The sequence below is a fragment of the Limanda limanda genome, chromosome 4, assembly GCF_963576545.1.
Source record: "Limanda limanda chromosome 4, fLimLim1.1, whole genome shotgun sequence".
NCBI lineage: Eukaryota > Metazoa > Chordata > Actinopteri > Pleuronectiformes > Pleuronectidae > Limanda > Limanda limanda.
In genome coordinates, this window is record NC_083639.1 from 9027651 (window position 1) to 9043664 (window position 16014).

At 41.1% G+C, this 16014-nt stretch overlaps 1 protein-coding gene across 1 annotated transcript in view; it reads left to right on the top strand.

Moving 5' to 3' along the window:
• Nucleotides 1–12315, top strand: part of celsr2 (cadherin, EGF LAG seven-pass G-type receptor 2) — a 66375-nt gene extending 54060 nt beyond the window's left edge. The window contains exons 15-35 of the mRNA XM_061069222.1: nt 38–158; nt 802–985; nt 1139–1240; nt 1385–1479; nt 2464–2673; nt 2897–3080; nt 3822–4140; nt 4749–4916; nt 5330–5453; nt 5537–5737; nt 5824–5998; nt 6855–6967; nt 7289–7371; nt 8706–8832; nt 8925–9035; nt 9329–9459; nt 9550–9632; nt 9718–9882; nt 10311–10493; nt 10713–10935; nt 12291–12315. Coding sequence (XP_060925205.1) covers nt 38–158; nt 802–985; nt 1139–1240; nt 1385–1479; nt 2464–2673; nt 2897–3080; nt 3822–4140; nt 4749–4916; nt 5330–5453; nt 5537–5737; nt 5824–5998; nt 6855–6967; nt 7289–7371; nt 8706–8832; nt 8925–9035; nt 9329–9459; nt 9550–9632; nt 9718–9882; nt 10311–10493; nt 10713–10935; nt 12291–12315 — 3127 coding nt within the window. The remainder of the gene's footprint in view (nt 1–37; nt 159–801; nt 986–1138; nt 1241–1384; nt 1480–2463; nt 2674–2896; nt 3081–3821; nt 4141–4748; nt 4917–5329; nt 5454–5536; nt 5738–5823; nt 5999–6854; nt 6968–7288; nt 7372–8705; nt 8833–8924; nt 9036–9328; nt 9460–9549; nt 9633–9717; nt 9883–10310; nt 10494–10712; nt 10936–12290) is intronic.
• Nucleotides 12316–16014: the final 3699 nt, after the last annotated feature.

Below are 16014 nucleotides of genomic sequence, written 5' to 3' on the forward strand. Positions count from 1 at the left end.
ATGAAATGAAGTTAACGGACAATGTGCGTCTCCACAGGACGGACTTACCGTGTCCAAGAGGCTGGTGGGGTCACAAGACCTGTGGACCCTGCAACTGTCCCACAGACAAAGGTTTTGACTCTGACTGTAACAAGACCAGTGGAGAGTGTCGCTGTAAGGTGAGTTCACTGAGCTGAAGCCCTGAGTCATCACTCCAATCGATAATATAAGATTACGATAGATACTAAATAACTAATCATCACACTGGGCTCTTTTTGCAGTATGTATTCAATAAATCTCTGTACTTTACTTTACTTGAACAATCAAGGACATTAAGTGTGCGTACATCGTTTTCGTGTGAGGTAAACGAAAGTTCTTTAGTCTGAACACATTAATACCTGCTCAGAGTCAGAATGTGATATGGCATTGAGATGCAGCCCGAGTGTCACTAACGAAAAGTAGGTGGGAAGATAATTGAGACAGTAAAAGTGCAATATATACAAGAGGTGTGTGTGTGTGTGTGTGTGTGTGTGTGTGTGTGTGTGTGTGTGTGTGTGTGTGTGTGTGTGTGTGTGTGTGTGTGTGTGTGTGTGTGTGCGCGCGCGCGTGTGTGCTAGGCGTGTGTGTGTGCGTGTGTGTGTGTGTGTGTGTGTGAGTGAGTGAATGTGAATTCTAGTGTGAAGCACTTTGAGTGGACCAGAAAAGTGTTATATAAACGGAGTCCATTTATCAGTCACCGTCCATTTAGCTTGTCATAGCTGTCAGGTGGAAAGATTGCAGAAATGAAAAAATGTCAATCGTCCCTTCGTGTCTCGTTCCCAGGACAACCACTACCGCCCGGACAGCAGCGACACCTGCCTGCTGTGTGACTGCTACCCGGTCGGCTCCTTCTCCAGAGCCTGCGACCGAGAGAGCGGCCAGTGCCAGTGTAAACCCGGCGTGATCGGACGCCAGTGTGACCGCTGCGACAACCCCTTCGCTGAGGTTTCTCCTAACGGCTGTGAAGGTCAGAATACATCAGATTAATGTCACATTACTGAAAAGCTTTATTCGTAATCCTATTTTTATTATAGTGACAAATATATATTAAAATGAGTTTCTATTTTTATCCTCCTCATCTGGCTCTGTCTCTGTCCTCTGCTTCCTGCTCGTCTCACAGTGATCTATGACAGCTGCCCTCAGGCCATCGAGGCTGGGATCTGGTGGCCCAGGACGAAGTTTGGTCTCCCGGCAGCGGTTCCCTGTCCCAAGGGAACGCTCGGTTAGATGGCTTTTCAGCAGCTCATCAAATTAACATATAATAATGGCAATATGTGAAACTTGCCTCAAGCCCTCTCTCAGCAGGAGTCAATCCCTTACATCTCATGTGATAACTCTCTCTCCCTCCCTCTCTCCTCCTTCCCAGGCACCGCGGTCCGACACTGTGATGAGCACAAGGGATGGCTGCCTCCCAATCTCTTCAACTGCACCTCTGTTACCTTCAGCAAGCTGAAAACTCTGGTGTGTAGCTCCTCTCTCTGAACCCAGTAATATGCACGGGATCCCTCTCACTCAGGAGGATGTAGAACTTTGTGAAGCTGCAGCAGCTTAGTGCTGAAGTCAGCAGGATGACATGTTCACAACCATATTCATATTCTGATGCTTCCCAGGTGTAATGTTATCATCACACTTTAACATTTTGTCATGAGAATATTTGCTAATTAGCCCAAACAGAAAATGAAGCTGAGGCTTTACTTTACATATTATCAGGTTATTAGATACTAGAATGGTACAGTGTAAAAAGTCTCCTTAATGAATCAACATCTAAAATTCACAAGATCCTGATTTTTATTTGGATCTGCACCAAATTGCACCCACTCATACATATCAGTCTCCTAACAATGTCTATTTTTGAAAATAAATGTTCCACAACTTATTTTCGGAGACAAGAAAAAGATCCAATATCTTCCTATGCGAAACAAAGTGAATAATAAAGTTCCTGGATCCGCCCCCTGATCTGGATCCCCTCCAAAGTTAAATGGGTTCTTCCTCGAGTCATGCACCACCTGTCCAAGAAATTTCATGGAAATCTACTGAGTAGTTTTTTGTGTAATCCGTCTAGCAAGTAACCGCTGATGAAAACTTGGCAGGGGGTAAAATAATAATAAAATCTGATCCATTGGTAATATGATTCATCCTGAGGGAATCATGAAAGAACCTAAAGCCAATGTGGTGTTAGAGGAAGCACCAGGGTCAAAGATGTATCTTCTGGGTACCATGAACGTCTGTATAACAGTTTGACACCAGTCAATCTTATAAATGTTCAGATATCTCACTGGAGAAGTGAAACTAATGAAATGAACCATATATTTTTTTATTTAATTAAAAAAAGTTGTCAATCCAATTTAAATCAAATTAGGAAAAACCTACACATGTCAACCTCATGACTGTGTTTGACGAAAAGTGATGTTACTTGATGTATGTGTTTTCTTCTTTCTCCTCCAGTCTGAGAAGTTTGCCCGTAACGCTTCGCTCCTGGACTCCGGACGTGTCCAGCAGACGGCGGCCATGTTGGCCAACGCCACGCTGCACACGGAGAAATACTACGGCAGCGACGTGAAAGTGGCGTACCGACTCACTCAGAGTCTGCTGCAGCATGAGAGCAGCCAGCAGGGCTTCAACCTCACCGCCACACAGGACGTCCACTTCACCGAGGTGAGGAACCACACGCGCTGGAAACACTCGTTCACTCAGAGCAGTTTTATAAAAAGTGAAATCAGTAGATTGTTGCAGTAAACACATTGGTGTAGAAACAGAGGGAGAGTCCTGATGGGACATAACAGCCGTTAATTCTGTATCTGCAGGGAATACCTCACACTTCATTTCACTCTCTGCTGTGACATCCTGTCTCACTGAACTCTCGCTGTTTCTCTCTCAGAATCTGGTTCGTGTGGGCAGCGCCATCCTGTCTCCAGACACACGGCCGCACTGGGAGCTGATCCAGCACTCGGAGGGCGGCACGGCGCTGCTGCTGCGACAGTACGAGGAATACGCAAACACGCTGGCACAGAACATGAGGAAGACGTATCTCAGCCCCTTCACCATCGTCACGCCACACATCGGTGAGTGTAGAAATCCTTTCTTATGGTGCCTCATTCTCATTCATTTGTAAGTGCAGGTTGAAGTTTAGTCATCTAATTGACTTTTCCAATATATATTTATATACATACATATATATATATATATATATATATTCACATTAAGTCCATGATGAAGCAAAACTAAATCTCTCAGTAAATGATTTATAGACAGAAAATGAAAATGTATAAAAAAACAATTAGAAAGAACTAGAAATTCTTCTGTTCAGATATTCAGAGGAAAGGTCCATCAACCATCATGTACAAAGACTTAGTCTGACTCTTTCAATCTCCTGTCCAGAGCTGAGTGGTAAAAAAATATCATCATGAAACAGCATTAATCAAGAAAAAGAAGTGTCCCAACTTCCATTGCTGTTATGAAATGATGAGGTCTTGTTCAGGAGCATATTTAAAATGTGACTTTCTCCAGAAATAAAACTAAAGGAAAGTCATATTTAAGCTCCAAGAGTTAAAGATGAATACATTTGAGTGCTCTGGCTAATTTCAATGAGATCAGTATATTTCTAGAGATAATTTTCCTGGCAGTGCAGAAAATGCTTTGAAAACATTTAACCTGTAGGAGGTAACATCATTAAATTCAAATATTTAATAAGTAAATAATCCAAAAATGTATTTTGGACTCACAACCTCAGTATACTTTTATAAAATGGGTATTTCCTGGTCTATGTCGAAGTGTGTGTTCTCACACTGTGTTGTTGTTCTCAGTCATCTCTGTCGACCGTCTGAAGAAGATGAATTTCGCTGGTGCCAAACTCCCGCGGTACCAGAGCCTGAGGGGCCCTCGACCCGCGGACCTGGAGACGGCCGTCACGCTGCCAGATTCCGTCTTCCTGCCACCTGTGGACCCCAAAGGTCACAGACACTTGGACATCTTCCCAGAGTCCTCGCTGAGTAACCGCTCAGCCAACAGGAAGAGACGCCACCCCGAGGACAGCCAGCAGGACGCCATCGCCAGCGTGATCATCTTCCACAGCCTGGCCGCGCTGTTACCAGAGAACTACGATCCCGACAAGAGGAGCCTGCGGTGAGGAGGACGAACAAAACCTCAAACATTAAACACTGTCAATACACTGAGAAATGCTGAAGTGTTTTGAGTTTATTGATTTATTTTTATGGCCAGTTTTAAACAGTTGATACACAGTATGTCTTAAACACTCAAGCCCCATGATGCTTATCTTCACATTCTTCAAAAATATCCAAACGACAAAAAATTTAACGTCTAAAAACACTAGTTTATAATCACGATGATCATTTTAAATTAGTTTAGTTTGTTCATGTTTTACATTAATTAGAAAGTTATATTGCAAATGAATTGTCCAGACAAGATGGAAGCTGCAGGGTGATTTTTATAGCTGATCTTTTGTGGTAAAGGAAATTACCACATTTACTTCCCTACTTGTAAAATAAATTACTAAGTAAGTAAAAGTGAAAAGTACCTGAAAAGAAATCTACTACATATTCTTGAAAAATGTAAAAACTAGTGTTCAGTGGTTTTTCTGACATTTCAATGATTTATATTGTCAGTAGGAACAAACCAGTTTGGAGTTGAGTTCACAGACCAGAAGCGTGATGTTGATAGAAATCACCTTCTAAAATCCTCTGCTTTATTTTTTTTTTATATATTTGCCTCAGAGTTCCAAAGCGTCCGGTCATCAACACGCCGGTGGTGAGCATCACGGTGCACGACAACGACGAGCTGCTGCAGCACACGCTGGACAAACCCATCACCGTGCAGTTCCGCCTGGTCGCCACTGAGGAGCGCTCCAAACCCATCTGTGTCTTCTGGAACCACAGCATCCTGTGAGTGAAAAACCACAGACACACACACACACACACACACACACACACACACACACACACACACACACACACACACACACACACACACACACACACACACACACACACACACACACACACACACACACACACACACACACACACACACACACACACACACACACACACACACACACACACACACACACACACACACACACACACACACACACACACACACACACACACACACACACACACACACACACACACACACACACACACACACACACACACACACACACACACACACACACACACACACACACACACACACACACACACACACACACACACACACACACACACACACACACACAGGTGTTGATGAACCTTGTCTCACGTTGTCCTCTGGTCTTTGTGTTTCATATCAGTGCTGGAAGCGGCGGCTGGTCAGCGAAGGGCTGCGAGGTGGTTTTCAGAAACAACACCCACATCAGCTGTCAGTGTTATCACATGACCAGCTTTGCTGTGCTCATGGACGTCTCCAGGAGAGAAGTGAGTTTTTACCTGAACCATCGGTATCTTCACTTTTATCTTCACTCTGCAAAAAAACTCAACTTTTCTCCCGATCGTGTCAGAACGGAGAAATCCTGCCAATCAAAATCCTGACGTGGAGCACAGTGGGCGTGACCCTGGGGTTCCTCTTCCTCACCAACGTCTTCCTCCTGTGTCTGAGAGCCATGCAGTGCAACAAGACGAGTATCATCAACAATGGGACCACCGCACTCTTCCTCTCTGAGCTGATCTTCATCCTGGGCATCAACCAGGCCGACAACCTGGTAACCAATCACGTTCTCCTCTGCAGATAGAATGCCCCCTGCCCTCTCTCAGTGTTTTAATCTCCCCTCCTCTTCTCTCGCTGCAGTTCCTGTGCACAGTCATCGCCATCCTGCTGCACTTCTTCTACCTGTGCACCTTCTCCTGGCTCTTCCTGGAGGGGCTGCACGTCTACCGCATGATCAGCGAAGTGCGAGACATCAACTACGGACCCATGAGGTTTTACTACCTGATCGGCTGGGGAGTCCCTGCCTTCGTCACAGGTCTGAAATCCTTTCATCTTCCACTAAATCTTGACTCTCTAAACGCTGCAGGTATCACCTTCTCAAACACCGTCTGACAGTATGTTGTAAAAATCAACCTGTAGAAACTTGATGAATGGATTTTGCTTTTTAACTTAATTTACAACCCAAAGCAACTGTCCTGCCATCAAATCTAGTTGTGTGATGCCAATAATGTTTTAGGTTGTAAGGAGTCGTGTTTTTTTCACTGGACTGTATCTAACAGTGGCCACTAAGAGCAGTGCTCCATCACAGAGCAAATATTTAACTTTCTTTAATTGTTTTGTCAAACTTGCATTATGTTTTATCTGATATGTACAGCAGAGTTCATCTGACATCATCACTGTAGTTTCTTCTGAACAGTTCTTATAATCATGCAAGTTATTTTTAGCATGACACTCAAGCTATTGATTCCTGTGGATAGAGTTTGGTCATCAATATGGAAATTACTGTAGAAGAATTGTGAAACGTCCTCCAGTTAAATGTAATCCAGACAGATTTTGGCAAATATTTTTTTTAAAAGTGTTTTATTTGTAATGTTTGATATCTTCTGACTGCAACATATTGATTTCCTCAGGATAGAAGAAGGTTGAGCATTAGCTAAAAATGGATCCAGATGAAAACTCACACGTTACATCAGCAAAGAGAAAAGTGGCCACGGGTTCGGTTCTGACCCTTTGCTGCGTGTCCTCCCCCATTCTCTCTCCTCAATATTATTTATTATGTGATTTATTTTTTCTAAAGAGAGAAAACATGCTGCACAAACACACACTTTTATTTTATTTTAAACATGAGTGACAAATTGATTGATGAAGAGTTTCTGTGTCTGTGTCTGCAGGCTTGGCGGTGGGACTGGACCCTGAAGGCTACGGGAACCCAGACTTCTGTTGGTTGTCGATGTACGACACTCTCATCTGGAGCTTAGCTGGACCCATCGCCATGGTGGTGTCGGTGAGTCCCTGCACACACCTACCGTCAACCTGTAGAGGGTGCTGTTTCTCTATTCACTTTACATATTCTCCTGTAATAAAAGATTAGGTAATGTCTATATTAAAGTTGTTGCAATGTGAACAGCACTGTTATTTAGTCTTTCCCACTTCGTATGACAGTGCAACAAGCTGACTCAGGATGATGAAGTGAACACTATTACATGATTTACTGTCAGCTTATATATTTAAATTCAACCATAAATAATTGATAATCTGATGAATTTGATGATGATGTTCCCGTCCCCCTGCTCTGTAGTGACACAGTTTGGTGTTTTGTCCACAGATGAACATCTTCCTGTACATCCTGTCGTCCAGAGCCTCCTGCTCTCCGAGACACCACAGCATCGAGAAGAAGGAGCCTCGTGTGTGAGTGTCCCCACGTTTTCCTCAAACATTAACACCAACATCTGTCAGCAGTTGTCTGCTTCATTAAGTCCCGTCACACTTCACACTTCACACTTCACTAGTGAGATTCAGGCGAGGAAATCCTGTTTGTGTTGAGCATTCTCTCTCTGTCACAGTATTTAATAAAGAACATGATGCTACTGTTCATGTTTTTGGAATTATATAACATCCCCAGACTGAACCAACTTTTTGATCAAACCAGACCAGCAGCGATTTAAAGGATGTCTGTGAATTCTCATCTTTCTTTAGGAATAAGGAAGTATCTATAGAACAATGTGGTGGAAGATCTGGTGAGCTACTGGTCCAGGAGACATAGAACAGTTTATCGAGACTAAATCGCTAAATTCGTGGAGATGAACAATAACACAGTTTAATGCCACCTAATTCTAAATGGTAGTTATTTACATTATTTAAACTCACTTAAACCTCACATGCTACAGACTCATGCAGATCCTGATTCCATCCGTCCCACTGAGAGAGACTAAGTGACCATGGTGCTGGTTGTTTTGCTTATTTACCTTATCAGTAACTTAGTTATCCCAGGAACACACAGTGAAAAGTTTACAGTAAATGAAATCTGTTTGTGGCTTGTGTACAGAAGCTCTGCCTGATATTACAGAGGCTGAAAGATCTAAAAACACAAAATTGGAAACAAAATTAAAAGGTTTCAAGAATAAAGTCGAAATGTGACAAAAAAAGTTATAATATGAGAATAACCTTTTTTTCCAAATTTATTTTCATAATATAACGCCTTTATTCTGGAAATCACTGAATCATTTTGTTCTTCTACACAGCCCAAATACTCCATCTTGGTGTTGAGTATGTGGGTTTGAAATTTGAAGGGAAATAAGAGTGTAAAACAAGATTTTAACATAGAAACGATGGAAATGTTGCTGTTTCTCAACTGAATATTTTATTATAACTGAATCGATAATGTACGAGTACGAGTTTGGTATCGAACACTGTTGTGCAGCAAGAGGGGAGAAGCTATTTTGAGATTTTAAAGAGTTCAATTTTATTGTTAATTATATTTAAAGTCATTACAAGTATTTAAAATGCTGGAGGCTGTAACTTCCCCCAGTTGTGTCCCGTTGATGTGTCCTCAGCTTTCCAACCACAGCTCCTCCTGGATCACACAATGTGCTCCTCTGTTCCTCTCGGCCTATTTTTACATTCTGACCTCAGTGTTGGTTCATTCTTATCATCTGCTTCCATCTTGAATGCATAGAAACCGTCTCGACAGCTCCTGGCTAACTTTCCTCTCTGTTCCCTCTCATGTGACTCACATTCGGCAGCTCTGGCCTGAAGACGTCAGGTGGCGTCCTCCTCCTGGTGTCAGTCACGTGTTTCCTGGCTCTCCTGTCGGTCAACAGCGACATGATCATCTTCCACTACCTGTTCGCTGGGTTCAACTGTGTGCAGGTGAGGCCTCCTCTTCCCCACTGAACCAGCTGGAGACGACTGTCGTCTTTTTGTCCTGACCGCCTTCTCTCTCCTCTGTCGTCCAATCCCAGGGCCCATTTGTGTTCTTCTTCCGCATCGTCTTCAACAAGGAAGCGAGGAATGCTATGAAGTACTGCTGCAGCCGCAAGCGCCCGGATCATATGATCAAGTCGAAGGCGTCTGTGAGTCCACTGCTGCATGTTGAGAAAATGCTTTGTTCAGTGTAACACCTCTGGCACGTAGCGCTCAGTCACATGACAGGAGCTTCTCTAATGACACTGACGCTACTGTGAGAGGGACACACACACACACACACACACACTAACACACACACACACACACACACACACAAACACATCAGTGTGATCAGTGCTCGTCTGTTACCTTTAGATCACAGAAACAATATAGGGCCTGTTAATCCTGTATCGGAGAGCTTTAAATTAACACATTCCTGTCCTCATCTCTTTATGCTCAGGGCTACAAGTGCAACACCAACTACATGGATGGGAGGTTGTACCATCTTCCCTTCGGAGACTCCAGTGTGTCTCTGAACGGCACCATGCAGAGCGGCAAGAGTCAGCAGAGCTACGTGCCGTTTGTGCTCCGGTAAAGAAAATTATATTACTTTTTCAATATGCAGCATTACCCAGCAGGGTAACAGGAGCAGCTGTGAACTGGATTCTTGTGTCTTTCCAGGGACGACGGGTTAAGTAACAGTCAGGCGCACATCGCTCTGAACGACCACAGCTCGCTCTTCCACGAAACTAAAGTGCACGATGGTACGTTTCTCCTTCATCGTCTCTGATTCACTTTCACTTGCATCGCCTGCCGCCACTGGACTAACTCTCTTCTCGCTCGGCCCAGATCACGACAGCGACTCGGACAGCGACCTGTCTCTGGAGGACGATCAGAGCGGCTCCTACGCCTCCACGCACTCCTCTGACAGCGAGGACGAGGAGGGACCCCTCCCCCCAGATGAATGCTGGGAGAACCTGGCGTCCAATGGGACCAAGAGACCTCATCCACACGGTACAGGAGATCCCCTGAGAGCCTGCATCTCATTTAGTCAAAAGAGAATCATGATCCATCGATCTTTAAAAAATCCAGAAACTTGAAACAGGTTGTGATTTTGGCTGAGCTTTTTCCTTGGTAAACAAGGAATGACTTGAATCTGCCCGTTACTGAATGAGGAACCTGGATGTTGGACATAAAATTGGCCCCTAAGTGTGGCCCCTTAATGGCCCCTGGAGTTGTAGTCCAAAACCTGACAGTGTTATATCTTTTTATTGACTATTCACTATCTGTTCAATAACACTAGTGGACAATTATCCCATTTTAAGCATTTAAATTACATTAATATGTCACAGTTAGTTTTGTATTTACATATTCATATCATAGACTGTATATAAAGATTCACATTCATTTTCCAGGGCTTCCTCTGTTCTTTGTGTTTCCAGACAACAGCTTGAGTAAGATGTTGTGGCCTGGAGATTACCCAGCTGCGATTGACGGCGAGCTCACAGACAGACTGAAGACAGAAACCAATCACGATCCGGGGGCGTTACCAGACAAGCGGACACAGGAGAACATGACCATGTTTCTGCCCAGTCTGCACAACTTCCACTCCCATCCACACAAAGGTGATGTTCAACACACACACACACACACACACACATTTTTGTCAATAACTATGTTTTTTTAATTGATCATGTGGCCTGACAGTTTCACTTGAGAACTGAATTTTGTCTGGAAACACTGCTACATGTTGAACTACACAAGTTAATTATCCAATATTTGGATGCATATTTCAGATTGCTGACCTGTTCTCATCCGTGTACCTTGTTTTGAATCCACTGCAGGGATCTTAAAGAAGAAGCAGCTCTCTCCTATCGTAGAGAGGAACAGTCTCCATCGCATCCACAACGAACTGTGTGGAAACGGCCCCGGCACGGCGTCCCCCCCGGGCTCGGCCTCGGGCGACAGTAGGAGCGGCCTGTCCAAACCCAGCCGGCCTGAGCAGCTGAACGGTGTCGCCATGAGCATCAAGGCGGGGACGGTGGACGGAGACTCGTCAGGATCAGAGTGAGTAATAATTCAATATGAATTAAAAACTAGTTGATAAGAATTCTCCATATGTTTGTGTTGTTGTTATTGTTGTTGTGCAGAACTGAACTCACTGTGGGTGTAAACATGTCCTGAGTCGTCATTCTGTGTTTCCTTCAACTGTCTGCGTCACACTGCGACTTGTGCTGCCGTCCTCACTGATTGTTGTTTCCATTGTTTATAGTAAGGTTCATTTCCACAGAATTAATGTTAAATGTTAATGTAAACCAAATGAAGACAGCAGACATCCTGCCACTGCACACGTGGAGTCACGTGGAAACTATTTAATATGATTTAACTGGACAAGAAACAGTGAATCTAAACATGTTAAAACATTAAAAGGTTTGAATTCTACAGCTGTTACATTGACCCTTTTAAAAAGGAACAGTGCAGAAGTTTCTCTATTTTTCACTCACTGCTCATGGAGCGCAGAGACACTTTAATTTCAGTCGTCATCGCGGACATGCAGCTCCGGTTAAATCCTTAATCCCTGTTCAGTGCAAATTAAAGTTAAACTTGGTGCTTGAGCAAAAACAGGTAATTTATTGTAACACTGAATAGGAATGTGTCTATAAGGCTTAGCTCAAATTATTTTAATACGAATCCAGACTCTAAATTGGAAGGTAAACATTGTTGATCTCTTACTTAGAAAAATCTAATCTTGGTTTTTGGGCTCTAGTCAAAAATTCTTTATCATCATCAATGAGTCACTGTAAAGGAAATAGTTAAAAAATGCCTGTTAAAAATTAACAAATAAGAGTTGTTCAACTGCTTGTTTGTTTTGTATCTAAACTTTTCATTTACGAGAATAGAGACAGTGGATATTTGGTATTTTTATGTGAAATGTGTCTTAAAGTTATTCGATTACTTATAGTTTCTGACTGATGAATTTACTAAAATTTTAAACAATCCATTTTTCATGTAATAAAATAAGATAAAGTTTTCAAAAATGTGATATTGATAAAGACAAGCAGCTGTTTAGTAACTTAGAACAGAAAAGTCTAGAATTCTATCTGTATTAATTACACAAAATCACTTCAAACTAAATTCACTAATCAACCTTCTTTGCTCCTTTTCTCTTTTCAAAAATCATAGATTTTTATACTTTAATTTTAAGCCATGAAACTCTGATCCTCATTCAAACCCAATCAGGATCACTGTCTTCAGATTAGTGCATCATTTCAGCATGTGTGTGCGTGTGTGTGTGTGTGATTGACTCATATGTTTATTATTTTCTATTTGTGTTCTCTCTCTTTCTCGTTTTGCTTCATTTGTTTCCTTTTCATCCATCCTGAACTCACCCTCCTCCTCCATGCTCCACCCTGTTTTCCCAGCAGCCACTGCAACACCACCATGTGACCTCGCTGATGGAGGGGTGTGTCTTTGCAGGTCATAGAGCCGCCTTCCTCTGCGCTGACTTCAAACAGGGAGCGCCGGACTTCCCCTTTAGAAACTATGTGGAAAAATGAAGTTTCCCCCATCGCCGTCCTGATCCTCTGAAGGAGAGTGTGTGTGTGTGTGTGTGTGTGTGTGTGAGAGAGAGTGATGTACTATATGTGTGTGTGAGAGAGAGAGAGTGATGAACTATATGTGTGTGTGAGAGAGTGATGTACTGTATGTATGTGTGTGTGTGTGTCTTCAGACATGTGTGCCAAACCTCAGGAGTCACTGCACTGGCCCAGGCTCACGCACACTGACACGAGTCTCACTCTCCCTTTAAAGAAATCATTTTGTTTACATACTTGAAGCAATGCACTTTTTTTATTTACGGCCCAGATTTGTCGGCAGTTTACTTTTTTCTTTTGGTTTGTAGTGGGGTTTTTTTGTACCAGGATATATATTTTTGGGGGTGGGTCATTTAGTTGTAGACGTGCAAACATTCAGGGACATTCCTTTTTCACGCATCGCTACTCTGCCTTTGTGGTTTGCCAGTTTTGATGTTGCCGTTGGAGCTGCTGGTGTTGGTGCCTGAGGTTTGAGGAGTTAACGCTCAGGTTATCGAGTTACTAAGCGTCTGAGAGGCACAGGACAGAGGAGTGCAGGCCGTTCAGACGCAGAGAATCTTCAAATCACTGGATCTGCCCGTTTGTGGATACGTCGTATAAGCTAGTTCTCGTTAACGGATGTTTTTCCGTTAAGAGACAGCTCAGCCTCCGAGGAGCTGAACTTGCATGTGGACTGATAAAGGGACTCAAAGGACTGATCGGGGCTTTTTTTCGTAAATCAATGAGAGGACATTTTTTATGGACATTAAAAGCTCTCTCGTTTTTCATTGTTTTATCTGAGGGATAAACACATTCACTGACTTAACAGCTGTATTTTATAGATTAGCTACGGAGCTTTGTCTTTTGTAAAAAATAATGAAATATGTGCAAATTTGTGATGTAATAATATTTGAGCTGTAATAAATTTTTACTGTACAGTGGCCTGTAAATATGGAGGACCTGAAGTGTCATAGTAATAAAGCATTTCATTAGTTAATCAATAATTGTACAGTGTAAAGTAAGCATTAACAGTTTATCAATCTATAACTAAAAAGAACAAACATATGTTCTAATTAAAAAAAGGGATTTAAAAAAACAACCTAATAGTCAATACGTAAATTATTTACAGATACAATTAATCATAAATACATTTTATTTAACCATCTACTTTGAAATATATTTCACTATTAAGGAAGAATTCATACATTTTAATCTGTTTTTCTACATAACTACATTATTTATGACTTATTTAATGTCTTTAAAAGTCTATTTATTGACTTTTTGTTATTTTTGTAAATTCCTCTTTAATTGGAACTATTTATTGGTGGATTAATAATCATTTTTACTTTTTAATGATTAAAGAATGGATTACACAGTGATTTGATTCATAGATTAATGAAATTAGATGTAAACTAATTTATTAATGACTATTTTTATTGTATCAGTTATTGATTGATGAAATGCTGTATTCCTGTCCCGTGACATTTCTTTACCTCCATATGTAAATGAATCGAGAACATATCTTTAAATGTAAGTAAATAGGTAAACTTGCTTCTCACATTCAGACCTGGTTTTTAACTGTTACATGAAGTCAAAACAATGTGATGCCATTTTTTACCAACCACATGAATTAAATGAATGAATTTCATGCCATAAGAGTCAACATTACCAGATCAATCATTCATATCCAACCAACAGAGAATTGTTTGTTTCACTCTGTCGCTCCTGTTTTTACTGATTAAACTGTTTTCTACCATTTACATCTCACCTCATTTTTTTTTTTTAAATCGGTATCAAGTCAAATAATATCACTCTTTAAACCTTGATTGTTTTTTGGTCTGTATAAAGTGTTTTGCATTTGAACTGTTTGCTGGAAGGGACCAGATTACAAACTTTTACTATAAGAATCACAGCCTCTTTATTTCAACGTAAATCTTCACTTTACTTTCATCTGTTGACTTGAAGCTGATTCTTAAAGCAAACAGAAGATCGATACCACTCTCAAATATGACACTAACGTTAGCAGCCTGTTAACTTAGCTGCGCAAGTAGACTGGAAACAGGAAATTCACCTATAAACTCATGTATTCACATGTATGTAGTTTTTGAATTCATACAAGATTTTAAAAATGAAGAGGATGTTGTGTGCTGTAAAACAGACAGGAATTTAGAAATCATCTAATTTTCATTTCTTTATTGGAATTAACGTAAAAAAACTTGATTTGTTCATTTAAAATTAATCCAACTTAATTTCTCGGGTTTCATTGTCAAACTATGTATAAAAAGGAGTTGTTTTAACTTGAGGTCTTTAGACATAAGTGATGAATTGTTGAAGGTCACTAGCACAACTAGAACTATCACCTCAAGGTTGAATGCCTCCAGTTAAATAACAGGAAATGTGGTCACAATCTCCCCTCCAGTCTCTGACAGACTTGAATAATGGCAGTAACCAATCGTAATGTCAAAGGGAAGTTGATCTTTGAACATTTAAATTTGGTCATAGATGAATTCTTGAGCTACGACCATGATGACCTTTGATCTGCAAACTCTACTCTGTTCATTCGTAAATCAAAGTCAACGTTTGTGTTTGTGTTAAACTTTAATGATCTTTGCTGGAGACCGGGCAAGTAAATAAATAGATTATAGTTGTGAACAGTCTCCAGTCCAAACTATGTACAAGGAGAGAAAAAGGCAGATCTATACATTCATAAGACTAAATCTAAGGCCATATATTCCTAGGCCATATCGTTATGTTTTGTCGATGAATGAAATTTAAAATATATGTTAAATACATTTTTTAAAAAGAAAAGTTTTAAAAATGTGTAAAATTGTACCCCCCCTCCAAAAAAAATTGCTGATTGAACACACTGTTAAAGTGTTAGATCAAATCTGACTTTTCCTTTTGCAGAAAGACTCGAATCAAAGAGTTCAGTTAGAGCAAGAAGAGACATGGGACATGTTTAACTGAGTCATTAAGTTAATTTGTCTGCTGTGTTCCAACGACATAACGGTTTGATGTGAGCAGACGTCCTGTGGAAACACAGGAAGTAGAAAAGACATTTGATCGTTTGATGCTTCTAATTTTTAGAGGCTTCCCTTCTTACAGATCAAAGCAGTTTTATTCATCATAAGATTGTGTTGGTACTAAGACACTTAAACAATCTGTGATTTAATAGGACTATTTATTGTATTAAGTATAAACCATTAGGAATTACTGTTTTTTTTTTTACAAAAAGTAACATCAAAAGTGAGTATTTGTCTTTAAATTCAGGAAAATCAGGAATCTGGAAAGAGACTGACGACCCAGACATTAAATATCCATGTAGTTAATATTTAAAAGTTTACTTTTGTAAATGATGTGCGCCACAAAAAAGAGACATATTTCGTGTCTGAGCAGTCAGATCAGTGCACATTCTTTTAGTTTGTTTTTAAATTCAGGACATGTTCCACCCAGTTGGAATATGAGTCAGTGTTGATGTGTTTCTTCTGTGCAGTGAACTGGCAGACACATTTCTCATGGTTATATCCAAGGAAAGGATTGAGGCCTACAAATCTCACTAGGTGGCGCTGATGCT